This window comes from Eublepharis macularius, chromosome 5 (assembly GCF_028583425.1).
Source record: "Eublepharis macularius isolate TG4126 chromosome 5, MPM_Emac_v1.0, whole genome shotgun sequence".
NCBI lineage: Eukaryota > Metazoa > Chordata > Lepidosauria > Squamata > Eublepharidae > Eublepharis > Eublepharis macularius.
The window spans coordinates 15,345,781-15,372,701 of NC_072794.1; the positions used below are offsets into that span (position 1 = coordinate 15,345,781).

At 46.8% G+C, this 26,921-nt stretch overlaps 1 protein-coding gene across 1 annotated transcript; it reads left to right on the forward strand.

Annotated features, from left to right (window-relative positions):
• The first annotated feature begins 784 nt into the window (after positions 1 to 784).
• DAPK3 (death associated protein kinase 3) lies at positions 785 to 26,921 on the forward strand. Its single transcript, XM_054980833.1, has 9 exons — positions 785 to 891; positions 2,381 to 2,521; positions 6,975 to 7,335; positions 12,653 to 12,782; positions 12,914 to 12,962; positions 13,381 to 13,407; positions 14,665 to 14,817; positions 20,936 to 20,981; positions 22,475 to 26,921. The coding sequence occupies exons 2-9, from the start codon at positions 2,460 to 2,462 to the stop codon at positions 23,015 to 23,017; spliced, it is 1,371 nt and encodes a 456-aa protein (XP_054836808.1). The 5' UTR covers positions 785 to 891; positions 2,381 to 2,459; the 3' UTR covers positions 23,018 to 26,921.

The following is a 26,921-nucleotide window of genomic DNA, read 5'->3' on the forward strand; positions in this document are numbered from 1 at the left end:
TTCAGTTGTGGCCAAACGCTCTGTTGTAAGCGTATTTACTCCTTCGGGGTGGTCAGGGACAGGATTTTTAGGCGAGGACTTAGGCTTCCTTTGCTGAGTCAAGCCAGCTCGTTTTAGGTCTTCCTCTTTTCCTACTGCCTTCAACTTTTCTTCGCATTATTGACTTTTCCAGTTAATCTGGTCTTCTCATGATGTGGCCAAAGCACAAAAGGCTTAGTTTAGTCATTTTAAAATAAAATAAATATTCACTCTCCCCTCTTGGTCCAGCCAGGCTCTAGATTCACGGACAGCCTCTGCTCCCTAACCTGCCAAGATTAGGTAGCGGTGTTAGTCTGTAGCAGCAGAAAAGAGCGAGAATCCAGAAGCACCTATAATAATTATGAGCTTTCGTGAGTAATCGCTCACTTCTATCTGAAGAAGTGAGCTGTGTCTCACGAAAGCTCATTCCCTACCACAAATTCTGTTAGTGTCACAGGTTCTACAGGACTCTTGCTTTTTTCTACTTCCAAGAGATGTCCCTCCCCCACATTTGTAGCCTCGCCCCCTTAAATACTGGGAAGCCTAGACTGGAGCCACCTTTTCGGAGCGTCCTTGCGAGGGAAGAACAGCGGCGGCACCCGCGGCCGAACTGCATTCACGCATTCCTTCCCCATTGACGGAAAAAGGCCGTCTTCGAAGCGCTGACGTCATGCACTAGGCAGGCGGGGAAGAGGAGGCGGTGGCGACGAGCGAGCATTGTGACGTCACCTCCGCGCTTTAGCCAATGGGGCGCTTCCCCCGGCGGAGAACGAGAGGCGAGGGTTGGAATGCGGTGGTCGGCGGCGTCTTTCCCGGCTACCTCCTTCGTGCTCGCGCGCCCCCGCTTTTCCTGGCGCGCTCCCGGCACCTGAGGTGGGCAAGGAGGGGGGCAGTCTAGAAAGATTTCTGTGGAGATTTTTTGGGGGGGGGGGTTGGAAAGCCTGGGGTGTGGCTGGAATTTGGAGGAAGGAGTTGGGTCAGGTTAAGGAGATGAGGAAATGTGGGGTTGGGGAGGGGGGGTGTGGGATTTCATAATGGGAATGGGGGTGGGAAGAGATGGGGGAGTCTTTCCTGTGTATCTGTGGGGGTGGGGTTTGCAGGGTCGTTCATCTTTGGGGATGAGTGTTGGGGGAAGGAGGGGGTTGGGGGCTGAGAGAATCAGGGGGTTAGAGATGTGTGGGTGGAAAGGAATGGGGGGCTTGGACAATGTGGGGCACTGAGGGTTAGGTAGGGTTGTCAGCTCCAGGTTAGGAAATTCCTGGAGATTTGGGAGGTGGAGCCTGGAGAGGGAAGGGTTTGAGGAGGGAAGGGGGCTCAGCAGGGTATTTACCCTCCAAAGCAGCCATTTTCTCCAGGGGAACTGATCTCTGTGGCCTGGAATTCAGTTGTAATTCCAAGAGATCTCCAGCCACAACCTGGAGGCTGGCAACCTCAGAAAAGGTGGGGTAGGCACTCTGTGGGGCTCAGGTTACATGGAGGGATAAAGAGAATATAAACTCTGGAGGACTAGGAAACTTGGGGAGTTGTAGTCCCTGATGGGTTATTTTTAATCTTGAGGTGATTGAGGGGGGCCTGGTAAGGATGGGGTAGGTGGGAGTATGGACAGTTGTGGGAGGTGGGCTTGTGAAGGGAAACAGTCTGAGGCTAGAGGTAGAAAAGAGCAAGAGTCCAGTTGCACCTATAAAACTAACAAAATTTGTGGTAGGGTATGAGCTTTCATGTGCCACAGCTCACTTCTTCAGAGGGGCTAGAGGTGTGTGTGTGGATTGGGGCTGTGAAGGCTTGTGGGGCTGAAAAGGAGTGCTTAGAGTTCGATGGGGCGCTACTTGGGGTGTAGGAGCAGTTTTGTGTCCTTTAGGGTCTGAACCTTTGGGATGTCAAAGTTAAGGGGAGGTTTTGTGGGGAGTGGATTGGGTCAGGTCAAATGACAATGGCAAAAGGGGGAAATGGGAGGCTGTTTCCAAGGCTGTGGGTAGCAGGAGAGGAGAGGAGTGTGAGTATGAGGTTTGTTTCAACCACAGGCTTTACGGGAGGGGGTCTCTGCAGGGAGGCATGCGGGGTTAGGGAAGGGAATTTGAGGGTGTATGCATATGGCGAGGGAAAAGGGGTGTTTGGTATGTACTGAGTTGGCGAGGCTTTGTGGTGATGGAAGGGAACGTAAAGAGGGGGCTGCAATGAGGGAGAAGGGCTGGGATTTTCTAGTTTTTTTGAGAAATGTTAATATAGATATCTGGAAGTAGGAAAGTCCTATGAGGATTCAAGTTTATCGAAATAAACATGAAGATTTGCAGAATTTTTTTTAAAAACCTGCAGCAGCTACCCCTTGATTGAGTTTCTGAATTGTTCTATATCTATTCTTTAGTATTGGTTTTGGTACCTGATCCAGCTAAAAGGACTCGGGAATCTGACGGGCGGGTCATACCCTTTCCTGCTGAGGCACCATGGCCACCTTCCGGCAGGAAAATGTGGAGGACCACTACGAGATGGAGGAGGAGCTGGGAAGGTGAGCTAACTAGGCCTTTTGTGGGCTTCATCTGCATACACCTATTAATGGTTTAGGGAGACTTCTGTTTCTCCATTCTTCTCAGGAGTTCATGGCAGCGTAATACGGCTTTCTCTTCCTCTGGCTTACCTTCAACAGCCCTGTGATGTTGATTAAGCTGAGAGAGTACCTGGCCCAAGTTAAGGGCTGAGTGGACATTTAAACCTTGGTTTCCCTGACACTTTAGCTACTATGTCATACTGGCTTTCTCAGGGGAGGGCAGCAAAAAGCCCAGCCTCAAACTCCAGAATACTCTTTGCCCTTTAATTGCTTTATTCTTGCTGGCAAGCCTGTCGAGGACCATAAAAGGGCAGCAACGGAATCTTCACCAACTGCATGTAGCTTCTGTAAGGGGAGCAAAAGAGCAGCTGAAGCCAAAATAGCCAACCTGATGTAATGGTTACAGTGTTGGCCTAGGATCTGGGGGAACCAGGTTCAAATCCCCCCTCGGCTATGGAAGCTTGCTGGGTGACCATGGACCAGTCCCTTACTCTCAGCCTAACCTACCTCACAGGATTGTTGAGACAAGAATATAGAAGAGAAGTATTATGTAAGCCACTTTGGGACCCCATTGGGTAGAAAGGTAGGGTACAGAAGTAGTGAATTAATAAATAACTAAAGCATCCTTCACAGGGCCCTGTTGACTGGAACGCTGTGCTGCGGTAACCAGTGGGAGACTGAGGACGGTGTGGTGGTTGGTGGGATGAACAAATTGGTCAGATTTGCAAGGAGTCTATTGGATAATAAAATCTATGTGACTGTTATGGGTGGGCGGGTGGGAAGCAGGCAAGTGAAACGAAATTGCTCTGATTTCATACTTGAATGCTCAAAAAAAGCTCGCATCGGCTTCAGCGGTGTCTTGGAGTTCGTGACGCAAGGTTTGATTACTAAGGATGAGGTACGTTTCCTGTCTGAGAAATTCTGCCCTGGCACCAGTTGTCCCCAGAGCATGATAAAAGAAGTTGCTTTTCTTGTGCTCGGAAATCTGTGTGTGTGTGTCGCAATCCTGGGAGGGGGCGGGATGTTGCCAAAGTGCTCTGTTGTATCCAAATAACTTCTCATTACTGAATGCCATGTTGACGGGATGTTAAACCCATGTATATCATGTACTTCTTGTTACCCAGCTTTACCCCAAAGAGACATCCAATGAGTCCTGCTTTATCATACTCAAAAGGTCCGTGTCGCCCAGCATCCTACTTCTGACAGATCCTTATAAATGGGGCATCTAGTATTCAGAGGGAAACTGCCTGTCAAAAGGATGGTTGTATTGTGCAATCTCGGTTAATATATCCTCCCTCGGAGGAGTCCTGCTGGACAGAGGTCGAAGACCATCAAAATCCAGCATTCTGTTTCTGAAAATGGCAAATACGATGCCCGTAGAAGGCCCACAAGTAGTAGGGAGCCAGTGTGGGGTAGAGGTTAGAGTATCAGACTAGGATTTGAGAGATCCCTGCTCTGTCGTGGAAACCTGCTGGGTGACCTGTGGCCAGACACAAAACAGCCTAACCTACTTCACAGGGTTGTTGTGAGGATAAAATGGAGATGAGGAGAATAATGCAAGCTGCTTTGGGGAGAAAGGCTGGGCTGTAAATGAAGTCAGTCAATACAGTAATAATAAAAGCAACAGCTCTTTTCTTCCCTTTTCCTAGCAATTGGTACTCAGCGGTAGACTGTCTTTGGACATGGGGGCTACATTTACCTCTCATGGCGAACATAGACACCTCTAGGAAAGTGCCCTTCAGTCTCTGTAAAAGCTTGTCGCTTCCACTGCATCTTGTGGCAGAAAGTTATTCTGAGGACTTTGAATCTGGAGGCATGTTTATTTGGAGTAAGTCCCACTGACTCTGAAAGAGGGTCCTCGGGGCTGTGGCTGGAGGGTCACGAAGCAGCCTGGGCTGGGACAAGGTGGATTGCAGACCTCCATGTGTGTGTGTGTTTTTTCCCCCTTTTCTCTTGGAGGCGAATCATGAAGCATTGTGTCTGTAGGGTGGAAAAAGCCCCATACATGAGTCACACCAGGGAAGCTGGTTTCAGGGATTATCCCTGGCCGGTTTTGCTGACAGGCGACAGAACTAAAACCTGCTGGGCTGCTTTTGCTTGGCTCCTGCCGGCCCCTAGCAACCTTATATGGGAAGCCAGTGTCTCGCTGGCATGATGTCACTGTTGGAAAATGTAAACAATGAAAAATCTTTCCCGGTGCCCTCTATTTTCAAAGCAGCTGCAGAGAAGGTATTTTCATTGACCTCCTTTTGCATACAAAAAGGGTGCCTGAGTTGTAGATGAGGAAGGCTACAGACTCTTAGGTGGCTCCGAGGCAAATTCATCTCTCTCAGCTTGGCTACAGTTCTGTCTGTTGCTATTAGTCTCAATGCCTAGACATCACCTCCATGTTCAGAGCCTGTAAGGACCTATATATGTATGTCATTTATAGTCCGCCTTTCTTACTGAGATTCAAGGTAGGTTACATAGTGAGAGATTAGTACAAGGAGTATCAAGGACATTTCCATACGGTATCAACAATATTTCCATACAGTGTCAAAGGACACTTCCAGAAACAATGCCATAGGGAAAATAAATACAAGTTTACGAAGACATAGCGTTAGCAAAAATCCAGTACAGAACTGAAGAATTGCTGAAACAGAACATAAATCAATTCTAGGACTAACATTAGACAACATGAAGCACAGGTAGTATATAAGAGTACATATTTAAAGCAACAGATAATATGTAAGGCAACATAGTGGTGAAGTCTATGGTCCCCAACTCATTAGCGAAGCATCAGAACCGCCACCCCCCAATACCGCCCTCCTATCTGAGTAAAAAGCCTTTTTGAATAACTGAGTTTTGCATCGTTTGCGGAAAGCTAGGAGAGTGGGGGCTCTCCTGACGTCCTCAGGCAGGCCATTCCACAGGGTAGGGGCCACCACAGAGAAAGCCCATGTACGGGCTCCTGTTGATTTCGCCCATATGCAGGTTGGCACCTGTTGCACTGAGAGGCTTTGGTCTCTGTGGCCTGGCTTGGGGGCCTTCTAGGGAACCCAGCTCCCCACTGTGTGAAAGATGCTGCTGGATTAGTTGATCCCTGTTTGCTCTCTCAAAAGCCAAAGCTTCCCCTTTTTTGTGTCTCCTCCTCTCAAAATCTGGTATTTTGAGGCAAACTAGGGCCGTTTCCAGACGGCCCCCCGCCTCGCGAAACGTCGCGCGTCGTCGCGCGTCGTTGCGCAGAAAACGCGAAATATCGCGTTTTCTCGCGCGAGTTTTGCGCGACGTCGCGCAAAACTCGCGCGAGAAAACGCGATATTTCGCGTTTTCTGCGCAACGACGCGCGACGACGCGCGACGTTTCGCGAGGCGGGGGGCCGTCTGGAAACGGCCTAGGTGAGAAGGCCTGTTGAATAACGCAGCTGGAGGCTTATAAGTCATAATGCAGGCGGCATGGCACCCATTTGGGAGCACCCATTTCTGCTCAGATTCCAAGCCTGCCTCTTGCCCTTGGAAGTTCAGAGCAGGATATTTTTCCATCTTCAGTCGCAGCATGGAAATAATGCTGGCCTGCCTTGCAGAACCGTTGTAAGGATTTCAGGAAGAGAGCAAGCTTGAAGGGTGCCGTATACGTTATAAGCAGGGCTCATTTTGAGAGGGAACACACAGGAACACAGTTCCGGCAGTTCTCCAAAGAAGTCACATGTCAGGTGGCCCCACCCACCTGATTTTTGGTCATTTTGGGCCCGTTTTGGCTTGGATCGGGGCTGAAACAGCCCAATTCAGGCCCAAAATGGCCAGGATCGGGTCCAAAACAGCCAGAATAGGCGATGTCAGGGGGTGTGTCATATGCAAATCAGTTGTGCTAATGGCACATTTCCGGCGCTGGCAAGGGGCGTGGCATATGCTAATGAGTTATGCTAATGAGTTCCAGCAGCTCTTTTTCTACGAAATGACCCCTGGTTATAAGTATTTAAATGTTCTATCAATGTCACCGTTTTGCACTGGAGGAGACTGGGAGTGAGTTGACCAAGGCCTCTTTAGCAAGTCTGTTGCAGAGCTAGGATTCACTGTTATGTCTTCTAACAGAGTCTTGGATAGTAACCACAGCTGTAAACATCTGTGCCATTGTAGTTATGGGGGGGATGGACCAACAGCCTGGGCCCACAGGTATCTCGATGTGATCTGTGCTGAAGAGAGGTTTGAATATGCTGTGGGCTCCCTGTTCTCAGTATGCGTGTGATTCTGTGCCAGCACAGAACATGGCATTTCGTTTCCTTGAGATTCTCTGCCTCCATGTAAAAAAAAAAATTGGAAACCCGCCAAGGGAGTCGATAGTCCTCATGACTGTGAACGTACAGTTGGGGGAGTAAAATAAAAAGGAAGGAAGGTGCTGTTTCCCTCAGACTCCGTGTTTCTCTTCTCCCCCACAGTGGCCAGTTTGCGATTGTGCGGAAGTGCCGGGAGAAGAAGACCGGGCTGGAATACGCAGCCAAGTTCATCAAGAAGCGGCGCCTGTCCTCCAGCCGCCGAGGGGTGAGCCGGGAAGAGATCGAGCGGGAGGTGAACATCTTGCGGGAGATCCAGCACCCCAATATCATCACTCTCCACGACATCTTCGAGAACAAGACAGACGTGGTACTAATCCTGGAGCTGGTCTCCGGAGGGGAGCTCTTTGACTTCCTGGCTGAGAAGGAGTCGCTGACCGAGGAAGAAGCCACCCAGTTCCTCAAGCAGATCCTGGACGGAGTTTATTACCTGCATTCCAAACGCATCGCCCATTTTGACCTCAAGGTGAGATCCCAAACGCATCCCGAAAACCTGGACTACAAAGGACCCTTTATCTGGGCTGCCTTGTGCTGTCAAGCCTTTGTTAGACCATAGCAAGAGCCCTCCTGGCTCAGCCATGCGGGCCAGCTAGTCCAGCATCCTGTTTCACCCAGTGGCCGACCAGTTTCTTTGCAGGGCCAATAAACAGGGCACAGAGGCTAAGAAATCCTGTTGCTTCCTCACACTGGGTGTTAGAGGTTTACTGTCCTCAGTATATGGGGACACTCTTTGGTCCTTGTGGCTAATAGCCACTGATGGACCTCTCTTCCGTGAATCTGTAACGAGCTTTTGCCTGTGTCTGAAACTAAGCTTCTACTAGCCAAAAGAAAGATGTATCTTTTCTCTTGGAAAGCTTTCAGCAATTAGTTCTCAGACCTGTCAAACAGATAAGTTCTTTGAACCACCTGTTTATCAGTACATTTATTTATATAGGGTTCAACATTGCTTTGCAACTCTTTATCAAACACACAGACACCTGTCTAGAGTTTATTTCACTTTATTGAAAATACAGCCTAGTTTTTTAATGAAGCAAGTAATCAAAATATAAATGCTTACTAATATAAATCCTATAAAAACAGAACAAAGGAAGGCAATAAGAAATAAGTTTGCTAACATTTCCTAATAAATTCCAAGTTTAACATAATCAAAGTTTCTATGAACTGCATAGGTAAAAATAAGTTCTCTCCTAAATTCTCTCAAGAGATTTCTTCCATCAGAGCTCTGCCATTCTATCTGAGTTTGCAATTTTATACATCATCATATGCAAATATCTAAGGTCTAGTCACATGGTAAACAAACGATAATTGGTCTGATGCTTCATTGAATATTCATAATTTCTATTGTATAACTTCCAATTAGTAAAAAATTACATTATACTCAAACTTACAAAACTATAAATCTCTGAGAAGGATCAGAAAAAGTTAAGTTGAGAGATCACCATTGGTTGAATCTCTGATAGAGGAACATTAATCTCAATAGAGTCCACTATTTTAATTAACTGTCAAAAGATTAAAGCACACCTGTTAGAATTACCTAACACTTAGAAAAAACACACAGACGGTTCATGCAAAGTCTGAAAGTTCATCTAGAATACAAGTGCTTGGCCTAGTATTGCTCAGTATTGTTTATCGTCATGCACTTTTATCTATATTGGTGCAACAAATCTGTCCAACCTCGTTCTGAAGCCATCTGTGCTTGTGACCATCACTGTCTCCACTGGCAGTGAATTCCACAGTTTAATTACTCATTGAGTAAAGAAGTGTTTCCTTTTGTCTGTCCTGTACCTATTTGTTGGGTGCCCCCTCTATCCCCTTTCTCCACCCCGTGCCTAATTTTATAGCGCTCTATCATGTTCTATCCCTTAGCCTTTTCTTTCTGAACTAAAAATCCCATGCTTCTTGTTTAATCACTTGACTAAAAATATATGTGCACTCTGCTTTTCTACCTCAATAGATCCCCAAGGCAGTTTGCAACCAAGAATCCAGTGCTCACCCTAATAAAATCCTAACCTAAGATACAGCTCAAAAAGAATGAATGCTCAGACAGCAGAATATTTCTTTTATTTTTTATTTATAGTATTTATTACGCAGTGTAAGTCAATATGATCAACCACTGGGACATTCAATAAACAATATAATAGAGTAAGGATTGTAGAAATTTGAGAACAAGCAGAAATCCGATGCAGAGATGAAATAATGCTAGAACAAAATATAAGCCATTTATTTATTTATGTCATTTATAGCCCACCTTTCTAACTGAAACTCAAGGCGGATTACACAGCATGAGATTAGTACAGTCAGTTTCAAGGACATTTCCATAAACAATGCCATAGGGTAAATAAACACAATTTTACAAAGACATAGCATTAGTAAGAATCCAATACAGAGCTGAAGAAATGCTGGGACAGAACATAAGCAATCTTATGGTTGACATTAGACCACATGAAGCACAAGTAGCTCATAGGAGCACATATTTAAGACAACAGGTAGTACATAAGGCAACATAGTGGTGAAGTCTATGGTCCTTAACTCATTAGCGAAGCATCTGAGAGCCCCTCCCTACAGTACAAAAACCTTTTTGAATCATTTGGTTTTGCATCATTTGTGGAAAGCTAGGAGAGTGGAGGCTGTATTATGGTATATTAAAAAACATGGAAACTTACCCAGTAGGAGCATACCCTCAGCAACAGACAGTACACAGTAGTATAGTCGACAGTCTCCCATCCCTTTTCCAAAGCATCTCTCTGAACCATTTCCTTACAGCACAGCCTGTTATCAGTGTAAAAAAGCCCTCCTGAATAATTCGGTTTTGCACAGTTTGCAGAAAGCCAGGAACATGGGAGCTCTTCTGACCTCTTCAGGCACACCGTTCCATAAGGTAGGGGCCTCCACAGAGAATGCCCATGCGTGGGCCATTGTTAATCTTGCCCATTTGCAGAGTCAAAAGGTAGTGAAAATACTGTAACAGGTCATAGGAAAAGAGGCGGTCCTGTAGATATGTTTGATAGCCAAAATCTTGAAATGAGCCTGGTAACTGATGAATAGCCAACGGAGTGACTGCAGAATGAGAGTAATATGCACCTAGCTCCTGATAATAATCGAACTCAACTAGATCAAGGCAATTACAGGTATAGATAACAACTCAAAACAGGACAGACGCCCCCGTAATACAACTAACAATTGACAATTAGAAATTAATATACTCTGCAATAGCTGCTATTCGATTTATATTCTCTCGGAAATCCAAATAAGTATACATATACATACAATTAGCATTGAACAGTAAACGAAACAGAATGTATTGGAGCTTATATATCGTAGCTCAGTCATACAGATATGTATACAGAATTTCCAATTTGCAACAAATGTTGCAAATATAGGTATAACCCACAGGTACCTATTTGCATGTCAATTTGCAACAAATGTCAGTTTGCAATAAATGTTGCTAATAAAGGTATAAACCGTAGATATCCATTTGCAATGTCAATTTGAATTTTCAGGCTACAGTTGCCAGTTAAATGGAGGATTCCCAACTTCTTCCCTGGGTAATCATATAACAATATGAAATTCCGACAGGATTCCGGTTAATGTCCCGTTTCGTAGTCCTTCCTCTTTATCACAGGAATTTTGTTTGTTTCTGCAAAGAAATACCATGTGAGGAATCTGCCACAGTTTTTAACCTTTAACATAAGGTATGACTACTTCCTCTCCTCACTATGTCCCGGCACGTAAATTCATAACTGCAAGTAATGCTTGGTCTCAGGCTGGTGACGTTTACTTTCACACTGAACCCTTTTAAGCTGGTATAATGACCTTTCCCACTGATGATGTATATGTAATTGGTATCTAACGTGAGTTGGATCATTGTACCTTTAATATGAAAGGTCATTATACCTGCTTGAAAGGGTTCAGTGTAAAAATCCTGATAATAATCAAACTGCTGTGTTCTGCACCAACTGGAGTCTCTGAGTTGACTTCGAGGGGAGACCCTGGTAGTGTGCTTTACAGTAGTCTAGCCTTGATGTTATCCTGGCACAGATCCAGGTGGCCAGATTCTTGGAGCTGTGTCAAAGTAGAGGGCCATCTTCCAGGCTGGTCTGAGTTGAGAGGAGGCCTTTTTTTTTTGCAGCTGCATTAACATGCTTCTCTAGTAGCAGTGCTGGATCCATTATAACCCCTAGGCTCTTAACCGAGTCTGCAAGGGTCAATTGAACCCCATCAAAAGTGGGAAGCACCATCTCCTTCAAGATCTCTGCTTTCCCAGCCAGCATCACTTCCGTCTTGTCTGGATTCAGTTTCACTTTGTTTGTTTTTAGCTGTCAAGAAAGACCTCTGTTGCCTCACTCAAGACCTCTACTGCATCACCACACTTGAATACCAAAAGTCAAGGAAGATGTGATTGTTGTTTTAGCTTCTTAAAAATGATAGCCCCAAGTCCGTACCCCCCCAGGAGGGTATTCCACCAATGCCTCATTTCCAAAAGTGGGGGACAGATGGAGGAGAGCCTTTTGATAAAGACTGGTCACTTATCTAGGAATTCACAATAGTTTTCTGTAAAATGCATCGAAACAATAAGCATCCCCCCAGTGTATTGATAATGCATGTTGGTGTCTGCTTTAGGATAGGCAGTGGTACTCTAAGAAACAGTTGAACAAGCCTGCTGTGCTGTGCTATGTCCATGTAGGATTTGGAAGCAGACTGTATGCCCTGCTTCTTGCCCTGGGTGCCTAGTGTGGTTACATTAAAGGTTCCTTAAATCTTTGAGTAAGTTTTTTCATTTTCTTACATTCATTGTTGAACCATGAGCAGTGAGATAGATGATTGAGTTCTCAATGGTTTACAAGTAAAGGGTGGTGTCAACAAATCTAATAACGTAACCAAAATTGACGGAGTGTGCACTGTATTCTGTCTGTCCTGTAGCTCGCTAATAAGTGTTTGAGCTTCAGGGGTTTCAAGAAGAGCGTTAGCTCTTGCTTCTACGTGGTGGGCCCAACAAGCTGGCTTCAATAAATTGCCCTCTTGGCAAAGGGGGACCTCGTGGGCTAATAGTAGAACCTCAACATTCCCTTCGATTGAAAGTGAAAGGGGATTCCTTAAATTGCAGTATCTGTCTTGGTGATCCAGGTCAAATGTTTGCATGGCATGTTTTTGCAAACAGAAAAGCAGCTCCCAACATTGGGTTACTGGTGCAACTGAGAAATTGGTGGTGTGACTGTAGCCTGTCCCTCAAATCGGAGCAGCCTAACTTGCATATTAATTGTTTCCATGTTATGCAGGTCAAGCATCTGTCTGTATCAACTGCATTTGTCTACTAGTTGTTTCACATCTTCCGTTTCTCTCAAAATTTGAGGGAAGGTCTAGAAGAAGCACCTTTCAGATGAGGTGGTTCTCCCATCACTTTATCCATCTCAAGCATAATTGTATCAATTTTTATCAAGGTGCCACGCCTCTTCAGTTGTCTCCCTCCCCTAAGAGAGTCAGAGCCTCCAACGTTGCTAAAGATGTCAAGTTAATTATGCTTTAAGGTTTCATCAATGTGTTTGGCTTTATGCAAGTATTCAAATTTGCTGCTACCCTATCGTATCTGTTTTCTTTGAATGTCTTAACTGTTAATCATATTGTATTTTTGCTCTGTGAAGGTCCTAGCTATTGATTATATTGTATTCACTTGTAGTATGTAATCAGCCTTGAAAATCTCAGTGAGAAAGACTGACTATAACAACAATCAATTGTGAGTAGCTGATCTAATACCTCCTTTTTCTGGGTTTTTTCCCCCCTGCTAGCCTGAAAACATAATGCTCCTTGACAAAAATGTCCCCAGCCCTCGTATCAAGCTGATTGACTTTGGGATTGCTCACAAGATTGAAGCAGGCAATGAGTTCAAAAACATCTTTGGCACTCCAGAATTTGTAGGTACGAGCAGAATGGGGACGTTCTGAGAGTGCGCCTTCATTTGTTAAGGTGGGGGTGCTGTTCTTTTTCCTGCGCTCTTGAATTGCAGTGACTTTGCTGTTCTGAAATGATCCATCTTTTTCTTTCCAAAGCTCCAGAAATAGTGAACTATGAACCACTGGGTTTGGAGGCTGACATGTGGTGAGTGAAATCAATTTGATTATAAAATGGAGAGTGAGGGTGACTTTAAATTATAACCCAGCAAATGTATGAAGCTGCCTTCTGTTGAGTCAAAACGGTTTTGTCATTATCTAGCTCGACATCTGACTGGGCAGGCAGGTAGAGGCTCTCCAAGGCCTCAGGCACAGATAACTCTTTCCCCAACCCTAGACCCTGTGACTGCAAATGCTGGGGATTGAACCAGGGCCTTTCCGCACGCAAAGCAGGTGCTCTGCTGCTGAGCCACAGGCCCTCCCTGATGCAAGAGCATGGAGATGCACCACAATTCAGTGGACATCCTCATGTGTTAGTGCGGTTCGTTGATCTGAACAAGGTGGTTGCTTACAATTTATGCATGTCCGGGGCTGGCTAATGCCTTTATATTTTTTTTATTTTGTAGGAGCATTGGAGTCATCACGTACATCCTGTGAGTCTGTTTATAGATACACCCAATTGCTTGATGCGGGGTTTGCATGCAGTACAGCTGTGCCAGGGGGTTGGGAAGGAAGAATTTCTTTTTGAGTTTCCTTTTTCCCGTGTGGTACCTGCGTGCAGGCGAAGTCAGGTGCCAACCAGCAGCCAGGCTGCAGGGAACCCAAAAACAAGTGAGCATGGAGTCTCTTGCCTAGATCTTTGCAGCTGTGGGATGTGGTAGGGTTCTCTGCTGTCAGATGTGTCCAGCAGCAGAGCCCATGAACCTGGGTATGGCCTGGAAGCAGAGAGGAGCCTTCTGGTGGGCATCTTGGTTTGAGGGCTATTGCTGACCTTGGAGCAACGTGGCAAGCAGGTGCACGTGACCGGCCCTCCAGAATCGTTTGGTGGCCAAAGGATGTTCTGAATATGTGCAGGACAGTAGCTTAAACGGGAGCTACTTGATACCCCACCTACCGTATTGGTATGGCTTCACTGTGTCTGTATCGTGTGGTCTCTTCTGATGATCAGAATTTCCTGGCACCCTGGATCAGGAAAGATCACACTTTTTGCCCATTGGGGTGCCACACCCTCGGTCCCCTCCTCTGGAAAGTGGAAGTAAAAAAACTGATGCTTCACCTCCAGGGTTCCCAGTTCAAACCCCGCCCCACCCCACCCCAGTGCCTGATGCCCCGGTCTTAAGGGTCAGGGCATATTTTTGGTGACTTTTACCTGTTAAAAAGAGAGTGGAGGCGGGGGCAGAGAGAACAGGCAAAGAGCGAGGGACGTATCCTGCCTTCCTTCAGTGCCCTGCATCGGTGTCACAGTTACTGAATGGAGTGGTAGGACTCAGCCCAGTGTGCCTGTCTCCCTTCCCTTCCCCAACATATACTTTCCCCAGTAGTCCCAAAGAAGTCAGTGTTTGGTAGGAGCTGGGCAGAGTCACCAAACTCAAGGCAGTTTCTTCCTGGGCTGTGCCCCGTACTGATTTATTGTGCCATTAAGATTTTCTGGCTTGGTTACAAAAATTCCCTGGCCTTGTCTTTCCACATGGCCTTTGACCTCAGGTAGAGGAAGCAGTGGGGTGGGTGGGTGGGTACAGATCGCTGAAATTTGCCTGCCGAGCTGTTCTAAAGGGCTGTAATTTTATCCTTGGTTGTAGTTTACCAGTTTCTTGTTAGCCTGAGCTAGGAGGCAGCTTCAACCACTGCGGGTATGAGACTGGTGGGGGCAGGCCGTGACGCTGCCACCTTCATTTCTCCCTGACCCACAGCTTGAGCGGGGCTTCCCCGTTCCTGGGTGAAACGAAGCAGGAGACCTTGACCAACATCTCCGCGGTCAACTACGACTTTGACGAGGAATACTTTAGCAACACCAGCGAGCTCGCCAAGGACTTCATTCGGCGCCTGCTTGTCAAGGATCCCAAGTATGAGACTTGCGTGGTGGGGTGGGAGGGGAGGCAGGGGAGGAACAGTTGGTATGTAATCTTAACAGGTTTTGAGTGGGCAGTTGAACTCTTGCGCAGCCTTCAGTTGAACTCTTGTAGAGGCAAGCCTTCAGATTGAAGTTGTGCAGCTGAGGCTTTCCCCAGTTCTGACCTGCTTTGGATTTTGGTCTCACAGATCAAGAGAAACCGTATGGTATTTAGTGTTCGATCATGATATGATTGAGTTATTGAGTTCCACAGGACTGTGGGCAGGGTGGATATTCAGGATAAACCAGAACAGGAGGTCTTCCCAGATGTCAGTGCTTCCCCTTTGAGCCCAAAAGAAGGGATGCCAACTGGAACTCAAAACCCAAAAGCAGTCTGGACTCTTATTGACCGAATCTCTTATAATACAAATAACTTACATCTGAACCTCCTTTGAAGAGAAAGTTCAGGGTCATAATTCTTAAATCATTGTTTAATGTTACAGCATAAACAAACTGACATGCTGCAAACATGCACTCGCAATATATAGGTTTCCAGGTAAATCCCAGTCCTGTGCAAATCCTTTGGTTACTGGTTGCCAATATTTCCTTAGAAAGCTCATTCTCTCCCTCCCATCCCGGTCCCGCAATTCTGGTCAAACTGCAACATCCCTCCAACATGGCGATATCAATGATCTATTTGCTTTATTGGTATTCTGCATTTCTTGCTGAGATGTAAGGCGGCTTCCAAAGATAAAATTATCCAATGAAACAGCATCAGTAAGCCAATAAACAATGCAGAAGGACTTGGACGGCAGGTGTTCAGAAGAACGTAACTCTCCCGGCTTTCTGCAAAAACCTGAATTATTCAGGAGAGCTTTTTTACACAAATAGGAGGGCTGTTCTGTAAGGAAATGATTCAGAGAGATGCTTTGGTAAAAGTATAGGTACTGTAGACTATACTACTGTGTATTGCCTGTTGCTGTAAGTACTCTCCTACTGGGTAGTTTCTATGTCATTTAACATGTCACCTTTAATTATGCTTTGTTTCAGCTCTGTAGTGGATTTCCGCTTGTTTTCACATTTCTGTAATGCAGTATCCCAGCTGTTGATCACATTGACTGACAGTGCAATCCATCTTGAGTCTCAATGAGAAAGGCAGACTATAAATAATGTTTCTGAGTTGACTTCATGGTCAAACCCATGCAGAGTGCATTACAGTAGTCTAGCCTCAGGGTTAGTATGGCATGGTGGATCCAGGTAGCCAGGTTGGCCGAGTCACGGTATGGAGCCACATCACAGGCCAAACGAAGATGGAAGAAAACATTTTTTACAGCTGGATTATGTTGCTTCTCCTGCAGTAATGCTAGGTCCAGTATAACCCCATGACACTTAACCAAGTCAGTGAGGGTCAGCTGAGCCATCTCAAAAGTGAAAAGAGTCCAGTAGTACCTTTAAGACTAACCAACTTTACTGTAGCATAAGCTTTCGAGAATCACAGTTCTCTTCGTCAGATGTGCATCTCTTCGTCAGATGCGCGTCTCTTCGTCAGATGCGCGTCTGATGAAGAGAACTGTGATTCTCGAAAGCTTATGCTACAGTAAAGTTGGTTAGTCTTAAAGGTGCTACTGGACTCTTTTAGATTTTGCTACTACAGACTAACATGGCTAACTCCTGGATCTATGACTATCTCAAAAGTGGGAAGCACAGTATCCAACATTATATCTTTCTTGTTAGGATTCAGTTTCAACTTGTTCACTCTTAACTATTTAACTGTCAGCAGTCAGGCAGTGGCTCAGAACCTCTATATCACCACTGGACAATTGGACAAAAATGTAAAGCCGTGTGTCATCAGCATATTGATGGCAGTTAGCTCCAGAACCACAAATGCATTCCTCTAAGGGCTTTACATATAAGATTGAATACCATAGGGGAATAAGACTCAGACCTGTAGAACCCTGCAAGGCATGTACTACGCTGGTGGAAGCCAGTCTGCAACAGCAACCCTCTAAGTCCGGGAAATGTTTTAACGCAAGCCAAAGCAAATTCCTTGATAACTACTTCTGCCTCCAGGTGTCTCAACAAGATGATGTGGTCCACTGTGCCAGATGCTGCACAGAAATCCGGTCGGAGCAACAAAGAGGCACAGCCTTTGTCTGCAATCAGATGATGATCATTAAGTAAAGCCACTAGCAGGGGTGGACTGGGAGGCAAAAAAAGGCCCTGGAAGAAGGCCTCACCTGCCCTCCTCCCCCCCATTTGCCTGCTATGGAGAAGAGAAGGAAAGAGCGATCTCACCACAGGGTGTCTGACTCTTACCTGCCTTATGCCAGGGATGAGGTGGTGGTGGCAGTTCTTGTAGGGCTGCCGTCCTGTGGTGGCAGCTTTTATCCTCCTTGTGGCAGCAGTGGCTTTCATGCACGGTAGTGGCTTCTGGCTCCAGGGAGGTGGGAGTCAGCGTAGGTTTGGTTTCCTTCTCTACCATGGAAGCTTGCTGGGGGGGTGGGCAGTCACCCTTTCTCAGTTTATTCTACCTCACAGGGTTGTTGTGAAGATAAAACAGAGGAGAACGTCATAAGCCATTTGGGGTCTCCATTGCAGAGAAAAGTGGGGTAAAAACAAAGTAAATAAATAAACAAGAATCTGTGATATAAGTGACGACCTCTACACATCCCAAGATCTAGTCAACATCCATCATGGTAACTGGGTCAAAATAGTCCATAAACTGACCAGATGATACACTGTGCCCTTTTTCTGGATGAAGTGTGTTATAACTGGCATCCAAACAAGAACGTAGTTGAGAGATTTTTTTATCAGCAGAAAGCATTGCAAAAGCATTACAAATAATCACCAGTTACTGAGAATTTCCTTCAATTTGTGTAAATTCGAAGATGGCAAACCACCACAATGCTTTAAGAGAATGGTCGTTAACGGGAAGGAGGGAACCCTAAGCCTGCAAGATACCGCCGTGCCCCTTCCAGAGGTTAACGGAGTGGTGTTCAAGGACGGATGAGGGACCCAAATGCCATGCCATCATAATCAGAAAAGAGGAATCTCATCCTCTCTTCTTTCAGATCATCCAATTTGATGCTCGATTGGTTTGCTCATGAAAAATCATTGTAGAATTAGAAACATCTGTCAGAGCTGTCAATCTTACCATTCTAGATAGGTAAATGGCTCTTAACGAGTGGGGTTTTTTTGCAAGCTAAATAACTGCCAGATGTGAATTGCCCGGATCACTGTATCCGTATCAGCGATTCTAGTTGTTTTGAGGTCAAGCCACGTAAGACTCTGGAAGATCTACAGACAGCTCTGCAGTCTGTGTTTTATTGTTACGCAGCAGCCATGGGTATGGGAGCAGGAAAGTTTGTTTTCATGATATCAAACACAGTCCTCTAGCACAGCTTTTTCTTGCCTTGCGGTGGGGAGGACTCATAGGGTTAGATCCCGTAGATCTGTTCCCCTAGTACTTTCCTCTGGTGCATGGATCCTTAACCGTATGAAGTTGCCTTCTACTAAATCAAACCCTCGGTCCGTCAAGGTCAGTATTGTCTACTCAGACAGGCAGCAGCTCTCCAGGGTCTCAGGTAGAGGTCTTTCACATCACCTGGTCCTTTTAAGTGGAGATACCGGGGACTGAACCTGGGACCTTTTGCGTTCCAAGCAGATATACACTACTAATGCGGCATGGTGGGGGATAGCCTCTTGCCCCCAAGTAAAGGCTCCTTGTGCCAGAGGATCTGAGTCCTCCAGGAGCTGCTATATACATCTGCAGGACATGCCCCCCCGCCCCAGCTGGAAATCCATTTGCAGACACCCCCTTGCTCCATCTGCTTCACCCTTGTGGTACAATTGCAGCAGCTGGCCGAATGGGTCAGGGTCATTTGCCCCCATTCATTCAGGGCTCAACATGTGCCTTTCCCAGGTGACAAGCAGCATTCAGTTCTACAGTATCAATAAATATATTGAACCTTCTGAAACTGTATTATTTTACACAGGCCATGAAATTCAGTTTTTTCTCAGTGCTGAATTTTTTTTGGCAAAGTACACACAGACGGGGAGGGGGGAGATGCAAATATAGGAATGCACTCTGGTGTTTGCTCCGTTGGAGACTTAAATTTGCAGCATTTGTTTAGTTTATAGCCCACCTTTCTTGCTGAGACTCAAGGTGGACCCCATGATATAAAACAGTGTGAACATTAGGGAGACCAGTGTCAGCACATGGCAAGGAGGGGCAGCTGCCAGGGCCTGTGACTTCTGGTTGGGTCCACTGCTTCTGACTACCTACTTGGGCCTCTCTTCTTCACACCCTCCCACTGCCTGCTTGTGAGCACTTTGTCACTTCTGCTCCCAGCTGCGTTCGCTGCCTTGTGCTACTGGAGAAGGGCATGTGGGCGATGCACAAAGCATCAGCATTCCTGGTGGCCGTGGCATTGGCACTCCTAGCTGTACCCACCACCGTCTAGGAAAGGGCGTGCAGGCAGTGCTTGAGGGGTAGTGGTGGTAGAGCTTGTGAGTGGTCAAAGGAAGAACACACAGGTAGGTGGGGGGGGTCACATGGGTGGGAGGGCAAGAAAGGGAGCCTGGTCTGCTGGACACGGTGTGACATAAAAGTGTAAAAAATGGAATTATAAAGCTTAAGCGTTCTGTGAACCACGGACCGGACTGCTGTCTGAGTCCTTTTACAAAGAATTGTTCCATTATACCACAGCTCTCTTTAAAATGCCTTCGTGAACAATTCTGTGAAACGACTGTAGTGGGGAGCCTTCCTGATGTCAGATCTGTGGCTAAATAACAGTTGTATCCAGACTACCTTCTGCAATCAGACAAGAATCCGTTGTTTTCAAAAGATTTACTGAAAGAAGCAACCATTATAGTCCACGGGCCCAGATGCAATATCTGGGCTGGTGCACGTGTATTGTTACGAATGAAAGGCAAAGAATACAGTACAAAGTATCAAGACTCAGTAGGCCCAGCCTCCCCCCATAGTTCTCAAAACAATCCCTTTGAAGCTGAGAAAGTGAAAGTTTCCCAGGGCTGGAAAGGCTGTAGCCAAAACATTCCTCTTCTGAGAGAGAGCTGCTAGGGAACATCTTGGCACCTGTGAAGGAAGCACTTAGAACACTAAAAGAATGAACATGGAGTCTCTTTGGTTACAACATATAGGGAAGCATTCTGAACCTGACACCTTCCTGTGGGCCATTCCACCGGGTGGGATTCACTACAGGGAACGCGCATGAAATGAGCATTCCCGTTTTACGCCTTTGCAGGTGAAGCTTCGTTCAGATGAGTGAAGCGGACGTGGTGGAGGGTAGTTGGACAGGCAGGCTGCAAATGTGTGGGTTCAAGGCCAGGAAGGGCTCTGTAGGTGACAACTGGTACCTTCAACTGAACCCAGGAACTGATGGGAAGCCAGTGGAGTAACTGATGAATGGGTGTGATGTGCACACGCTGCCTAGGCAAGCACCGAGGCATTCCTGACCCATGGGGGACGTCACATCATGACGTTTTCTTGGCAGGCTTTTTATTACGGGGTGGTTTGCCATTGCCTTCCCCAGTCATCTACACTTTACCCCCCGGAAACTGGGTACTCATTTTACCGACCTCGGAAGGGTGGAAGGCTGAGTCAACCTTGAGCTGGCTACTTGAACCCGGCTTCCGCCAGGATCGAACTCAGGTCGTGAGCAGAGCTTGGGCTGCAGTACTGCAACTTACCACTTTGCGCCACGGGGCTCGTTATACGCTGCCTAGCTTCCAATAACAAATGGCCTGAAATATTCTGTACTAACTGGAGCTTCCAAGTTGATTTCACGAGCAGAGCACAATGTTAGCACCCTGGGCCTGAAGCCCAGCAGAAAGTTTGATACGGTAGCTTCCGCTTCCCAAGCCCGCCAGAAGCCAGTTCACCCTAGAGTGGGTCTTTTGGGCTCGCTCCAAAGGGGAACTTCAGCTGCGTAAGCCGCCTTGTAAGAAGCAAGGCCTGTCCTTTCCCTGCGTAGCTTACATTTATTTTCAATTGGGATTGTGTAGGATAGCTGCTCTCTGGATTGTGCCCTTTTCCAGACTGCCCTTCTACTTCCCCAGGAAGGGTTTGAAATAACCAGGCCTGACAGATGCTCCTAATGTTGTTGCAGGAAACGAATGACGATTGAGCAAAGTCTAGAGCACCCCTGGATTAAGGTACAAAAAAAAATTACTTGGAATGTTGCTGCAAATCGCTCGGCTTCCTTTTGTGCAGTGTTCCGGGCAAAATTGTGTTGCCATTGGGTGGGCGTGTGCCTGGAGCGCTTGCCTGGGTCATTGGGTCCACCTTGGAAGTGGTTTTCTTGGGTCCCCTATAAAATGCGGAGCTTAAACCATCAGCTTTCTTTGGAGGGGAAGATAACAGTGACAGTCACTTTCGGTCCCCATTGGGGAGAAAGGTGGCGTATAAAAGAAGTAAATAATAAACAATAATTGTTTGCAGGGAGCATTATAAAATTATGCACAAGGTGGAGAAAGGGCAAACAGAGTTTTTTCTCCCATATTAAAACCTGATGGACAATAGGTACAGGACAGACAAAAGGAAAATATTTCTTTACTCAGTGAGTAATTAAAGTGTTGAATTCACTTCCAGCGAATGCCTTGAGCACAGACAGTCTTAAAAAGGAATTAGAAAGATTCATGGAGAAAGAGGTCCACTGATGCTACGGTCCTAAGTGACTAATGGCAACCTCCATATATAGAGGCAGCAAACATCTGGTTTTCTTGAGCAAGTCGTTGGCTGCCTTGTGAAACAAGGTGCTGGACTAAATGGACTGCTGGTCCAATCCAGCAGCCCCTTCTTAGGTTCTTATGCCGTCTATTTATTGTAAATCACGGCTTGTTTGGAGAGGGTTAGGGGGCTCTCTGCCAGACAAGTCTCCTGGTTCTCTATTCATTCTCTTTGTCTCCCTAGTGTAGCTGGCCTTGGGGAGGGAAGGTATGAGCAGGGCTTTTTTTCAGCAGGAACGCGGGGGAATGGAGTTCCAGAACCTCTTGAAAATGGTCACATGGCTGGTGGCCCCGCCCCCTGATCTCCAGACAGAGGGGAGTTGAGATTGCGGCGCGGAGGGCAATCTAAACTCCCCTCTGTCTGGAGATCAGGGGGCGGGGCCACCAGCCATGTGACCACTTTCTCCGAGGGCAACCCACTGAGTTCCACCACCTCTTTTCCCAGAAAAAAAGCCCTGGGTATGAGTAATCTATAAGTAACCCCTCTGGTTCTACAGCAGCCGTTTTCAAACTTTCTACCTTCAAAGGAAATTCTTCCCGTTGGCCACAGGACGTTGGTACATTCTAGAAGATTCCAAAGAACGTTCTAGGGCACACCAGTTCATGCAAGATGCTGACCCAGTGCAGCTGCCACTCATGACCTGGGAGTTTGCCTGGAAACAATGTTTCTGCACTGTGCAGTAGAAGATTAGAAATTGGAGAGCCAGTTTTCTGTGGAGGCAGTTTGCCCACCATCTCTGACCTTCTCGTTGAGAGACCCTGATAGCTTCCCAAGCAAAACTTCCCTGTTTGCCCAGGGCATGGTTTGAAATCCATTGAGCTGAAGAAATGGGGCAGGGATGGGCAATAAAACAGTCAGGTTGTTTTTTCCTATGGTTTTCTTTCTAAGGTTCTTCTCCCTGCCTTCCTCCTCCTCGCAGGTGATCAAGAGGCGGAACGTCCGCAACGAAGAAAACAGCAAGAAGCCCGAGCGGCGACGGCTCAAGACGACACGGCTCAAAGAGTACACCATCAAGTCCCACTCCAGCATGCCGCCCAACAATACCTATGTCAACTTTGAGCGTTTCTCCAAGGTCATGGAGGAAGTGGCGGCCGCTGAGGAGAGCTTGCGTGAGCTGCAGCGGAGCAAGAAGTCCTTCCGTGAGGACATTGAAGCCCTCCGCTCTATCTACGAGGAGAAGGAATCATGGTACAAAGAGGAGAATGAGGCGATAGGTCAGGACCTCCGGCAGATTCAGCAGGATATGCAGAAGACGGAAGCCCTCAAACGACAGGCCCAAGAGGAGGCCAGGAGTGCTTCCTTAGCAGCCAACGGCTTGAAGAGGCGCTACCGGAAGCTCGAGAACCGCTACGAGGCCTTGGCCAAGCAGGTCGCTTCAGAGATGAAGTTTGTGCAAGAGCTGGTGCGTGCCGTGGAGCTGGAGAAGCTGCAGGGCGGAGAAGAAGACTGTGGGATCCGCTAACGCTGTTCCTGGTGAAGGGCTGATTCTGTGCAGATGTGCAGATCTTGCCCAGTTTTGTTCTTTGGGGTCATGCCCCCCCATTCATTGAGTTTACCTACTTGAGGGTTGTGAGGGGCAGCTAACCCAATCCTCCTTATTTAATCATGGGTGTGGCTGCTTCCAAGACTACGCATTCCATCATGCAGTGCTCCCACCAGGATGCAACACAGTGGATTAGATCGTTGCATGCTTGGGACTTGTAGTCTTTGGCAAACTGTATGCTTATTTAAAAAGTATCTATTGCAAGTTTCTGCCCACTTTGGCTGAGGGTGTGCTTAGGAAGGGCACTTTTTTTTTGCTGGCTGATGCTACCCCTCTCTTGCCAAAGCGATTCCAAGGACCAGTTACAAGTTCTTCTGGTTGCTGGATCTTCGAAGAATCTGTCATGTTGGAGATGATTGAGAACTGTTTATCCAGCTGTTGACACATGGGGAAGTGTGTGTGTGTGGGGGGGTGCATCTTCCTGGCACAGCCTTTCTCCCCTCCTGTGAGATGTTGCCAACTTCTGCCTCCCAATGTTCTCACAAAACTCTCTGCAGCGAGTTTTGTGTGTGGTTGTGTCTGGGTACCAGAGGTTCATTTCTCATTCCTCAGGGTCTGTTTGGATCGTGCGCAGTGTAAAGTAAGCTATGAGATGATAAAAGGAGAACTGACCCAGCCGTGGTGGGGGGTGCAATTGCAAAGAACACCTCCCCCTCTTTTAATGTCAACCACATTTTATCTTTCAGCGAAATTTTTAAAAATTATTTTGGATAATGCCCCTGTGGTACAATTCTTTTCTTAAATTCCATAGGTATGCCCTTCCACAATCCCTGACAGGGTCAATTCTAGCAAATGCACGCCCATGCAAAGGCAATAGAAACAAATTAGGGATTTGAGTGTCAATTATTTTATTTTTTAGGGCTGGATGAAGGAGGTTTGAGGGTGGTTGGGAGTTTTTCAGCTTCTTTTTACATTGTAACACCAGGGTTTGCCCTTTCCCAGGATTGGTGGGGTTACGAAGGTGTGCCTTCAGAGGACAGGGAGGGAGTGCTTCCTTGGACATCACAGTTCTGCTCCTTGGGTCCCCCAAATTTGACAAGTGAACCCCAGGAAGTATGATGGAATGAATCTCAGCTGGGAAGAGGGCTGCAGGAACCTGCTTGTCCTTGCTAACAACGCCATTAGCGTTAATCCTTGTGGGATGGAGATTTCAAGGCTATTTTCAGATTTCTTCCACTGTTGCTTTAGGGTTGAAAGAGAGACTCTGAATGCAGAACGGAGGGATGAAGAGCAAGGAAAGATGTGCTCAAAACTGGTGTTACTTGGGGCGGGGGGTGGGTGGGACCTGCCCCAGTGGTGGTGGTGGTATTTTCACAGAGTCCTTTTGGAAACACTTTTGTCACTTCCTATGATCTGAAGCACCTTTTAGACTAACCCACTTTATTGTAGCATAAGCTTTCAAGAACCACAGCTCTCTTCGTCAGATGCAGAGAGCTGTGGTTCTCGAAAGCTTACGTTACAATAAAGTCGGTTGGTTTTAAAGGCGCTACTGGACTCTTTACTATTTTGCAACTCCAGACTAAGATAGCTAACTCCTGTAGATCTGTGATCTGAAGGTGTGTGCTCTGTCTTTTGGGGCAAATCACTCTGCCCTTCAGTTTCAAAGCAGCCTTTTTTTTCCAGCCATGTTCCTCTCTAGCTGATCCAAAGAGCAGGCACCCCCGTGTCCTGCCTTTAGAGACACCTGTCCCTTGCCGTTTACAGAGTACCTCAAATGTGTTTGCAACAGCAGAAATCAAGGTGGCTTCTCTCTCTGGGACCAAATCCAGTTCTCATTCGGCAGGTCAGAAATCCTCCTTGCCGGAGTCCTCACTTTTCTGGGCTGAAAAGAGGAGGGGCCCCAGTCTCGGTGTTCGGCTGGATCTTCTGTTTATGTCTCTGATTTATGCTGCCAAAGTTGCTTTTGCTGTAAGCTTATTTTTCATCTCCACTCTCATTCCTTCCTGCTCCTCCCTTCTTTCTTCCTTCTTCCTTCTGCCGATTTTAGAGTCAGATGAATCTGCCTTATACCGAGTCAGGCCATCCAGACCAGGAGCGTCTCCTCTGCTTGGCAGTGGCTCCCCAAGGCCTCCGGATCCTAACATCCAAGACATTTAACAGGAGATGCCCGTGAGTCAGGGGCCTGAACCTGTCCTTCTGTCTGTGCTGTGTTGCTGGACTGCGGCCCTTCCCCGGAGAAGCACAGTATGCTCCCGGGGGCTTGAACCCAGTGCCTTCTCCACAGATGCCCCGTGTCCAACCCACCAGGCTATCCTTCCGCCATTTTCATCTTAAACCAAAGCCATCTTTCTCTTCTGCTTCTCCTGGTCCTGATCACTATGTTGCTTCATTTCCCCCCACTTGCCCTCTGCTATCTCCATGACTCGGAAGGCAAAACCCCCTATTCCCCTCCCCTTTTTCTTAGAGGGGAAGAGAATCCCTGCAGCTGAACGTCCTCCCCTTTTTCTGGGGCTGGAGCCAGCTGCGGTGAACAGTGCACCGTGCAAGCACTTGCATTAGTTGGGCTTTCATTCAGCCTTAATGCCCCAGCATGGAAGAGCAGGAGGCGGCGGCTATGGTTGTGGAGGCATCTAAGAACATCCTCGCTCCCCTTTTACTCCCATCTCTTTAGTCCTCAGCACAAGGGAAAGCGAGTAAATTTAAAATCATCCTTGAGAAACTGCAGCTTCCCATTGTCTGCTTCTCCTTTGCAGAAAGACATCAAAAAGATTCCAAATCGGCCCTCTTTGGAGAAGGGTTTTGGGCAGCCGGTGGATGATATTCTGCCCACTTCACCTTAACTAGCCTCTGGCCTTGAGTTTGACTTAAATATGATTCTGCTGGCTGAAACGGAAGCACTCACGTGGCAGCTGGCTGAGCTTTGAATCTAGGAAGGCCTGAGTTCAAATGTCGCTTCTGCCTTCAATTCACTAGGGAGCCTTAGACAAGTTACTCTCTTGCTGCCTCTGTCTTGCCATTTGCAGCAGGGTGATATGTTTGCAGAGTTGTAGGGATTACATCAAGACAATGTGTGTGAACAGCTGAAAATGTAATACACAAAAAATGCGACATAAATAGCTAGTTAAGTTTTTAAGTAGAGGTTGCAGCATTCTGGTCTGCAGTTTGAATGGGTCCAGTAGAGGGAGCCAAGCTGCTCCAACTTCCCACCAAAGCTACTTTCACGCTCCCAGCATTGACCCCCCCCAGGTGCTAGGAAGCATTAATGAACACCAGGGGGCAGCACTGAGTAACATGACAATAATTAACTTGGGCTGATTCCACACACATTGGATAATGCACTTTCAGTGCACTTTATCAATCGTTTGAGGTGGATTTTTTGTTCCGCACATGAAAAAATCTGTTCCAAATGATCTATAAAGAGGATTGGAAGTGCATTATCCAACGTGTGCGGAATCAGCCTTGGAGAACTTGTTGCCGTTGGACGCAGCATCAGCCACTAGTGGAGAACATCTCCACAAGCAGATTTAGACATCCACAGCCATGATGGCTAAATGGAACCTCCACATTCAGAAGCAGTATACCTCTGCAATGGGCAGCTTTGCCTTCCTTGTTTGATCATTATAGTAAAGTGTACTTGACTAGGTCTGAAGTAGTAGGGCTGTTTTGCATCCAATGGGGTGCAAGTCACCTGCACCACTCCATCTTTTTTTGGCTTCTCCGGGTCCCATCAGGTTTGGCCATGCCTTCCATTGTTTCCAGATTGGGGGTGGGGGGCGCATTGTGAACTGAACTGAACTAGCAGTATAGTCTTGACCCACACTTGATATACAGTTCTGACTGGTGGTGCAGAAGCAAGCTGTCAAATAATAAACTTTTTTTTTTA

Bases quoted from the DNA above. Each gene is read 5' to 3' on its own strand.
- DAPK3 (XM_054980833.1), top strand. From the start codon at position 2,460: ATGGCCACCTTCCGGCAGGAAAATGTGGAGGACCACTACGAGATGGAG. The intron at 12,783-12,913 runs GTACGAGCAGAA...TTCTTTCCAAAG, and splicing joins TGGCACTCCAGAATTTGTAG to CTCCAGAAATAGTGAACTAT. The intron at 12,963-13,380 runs GTGAGTGAAATC...TTTATTTTGTAG, and splicing joins GGTTTGGAGGCTGACATGTG to GAGCATTGGAGTCATCACGT.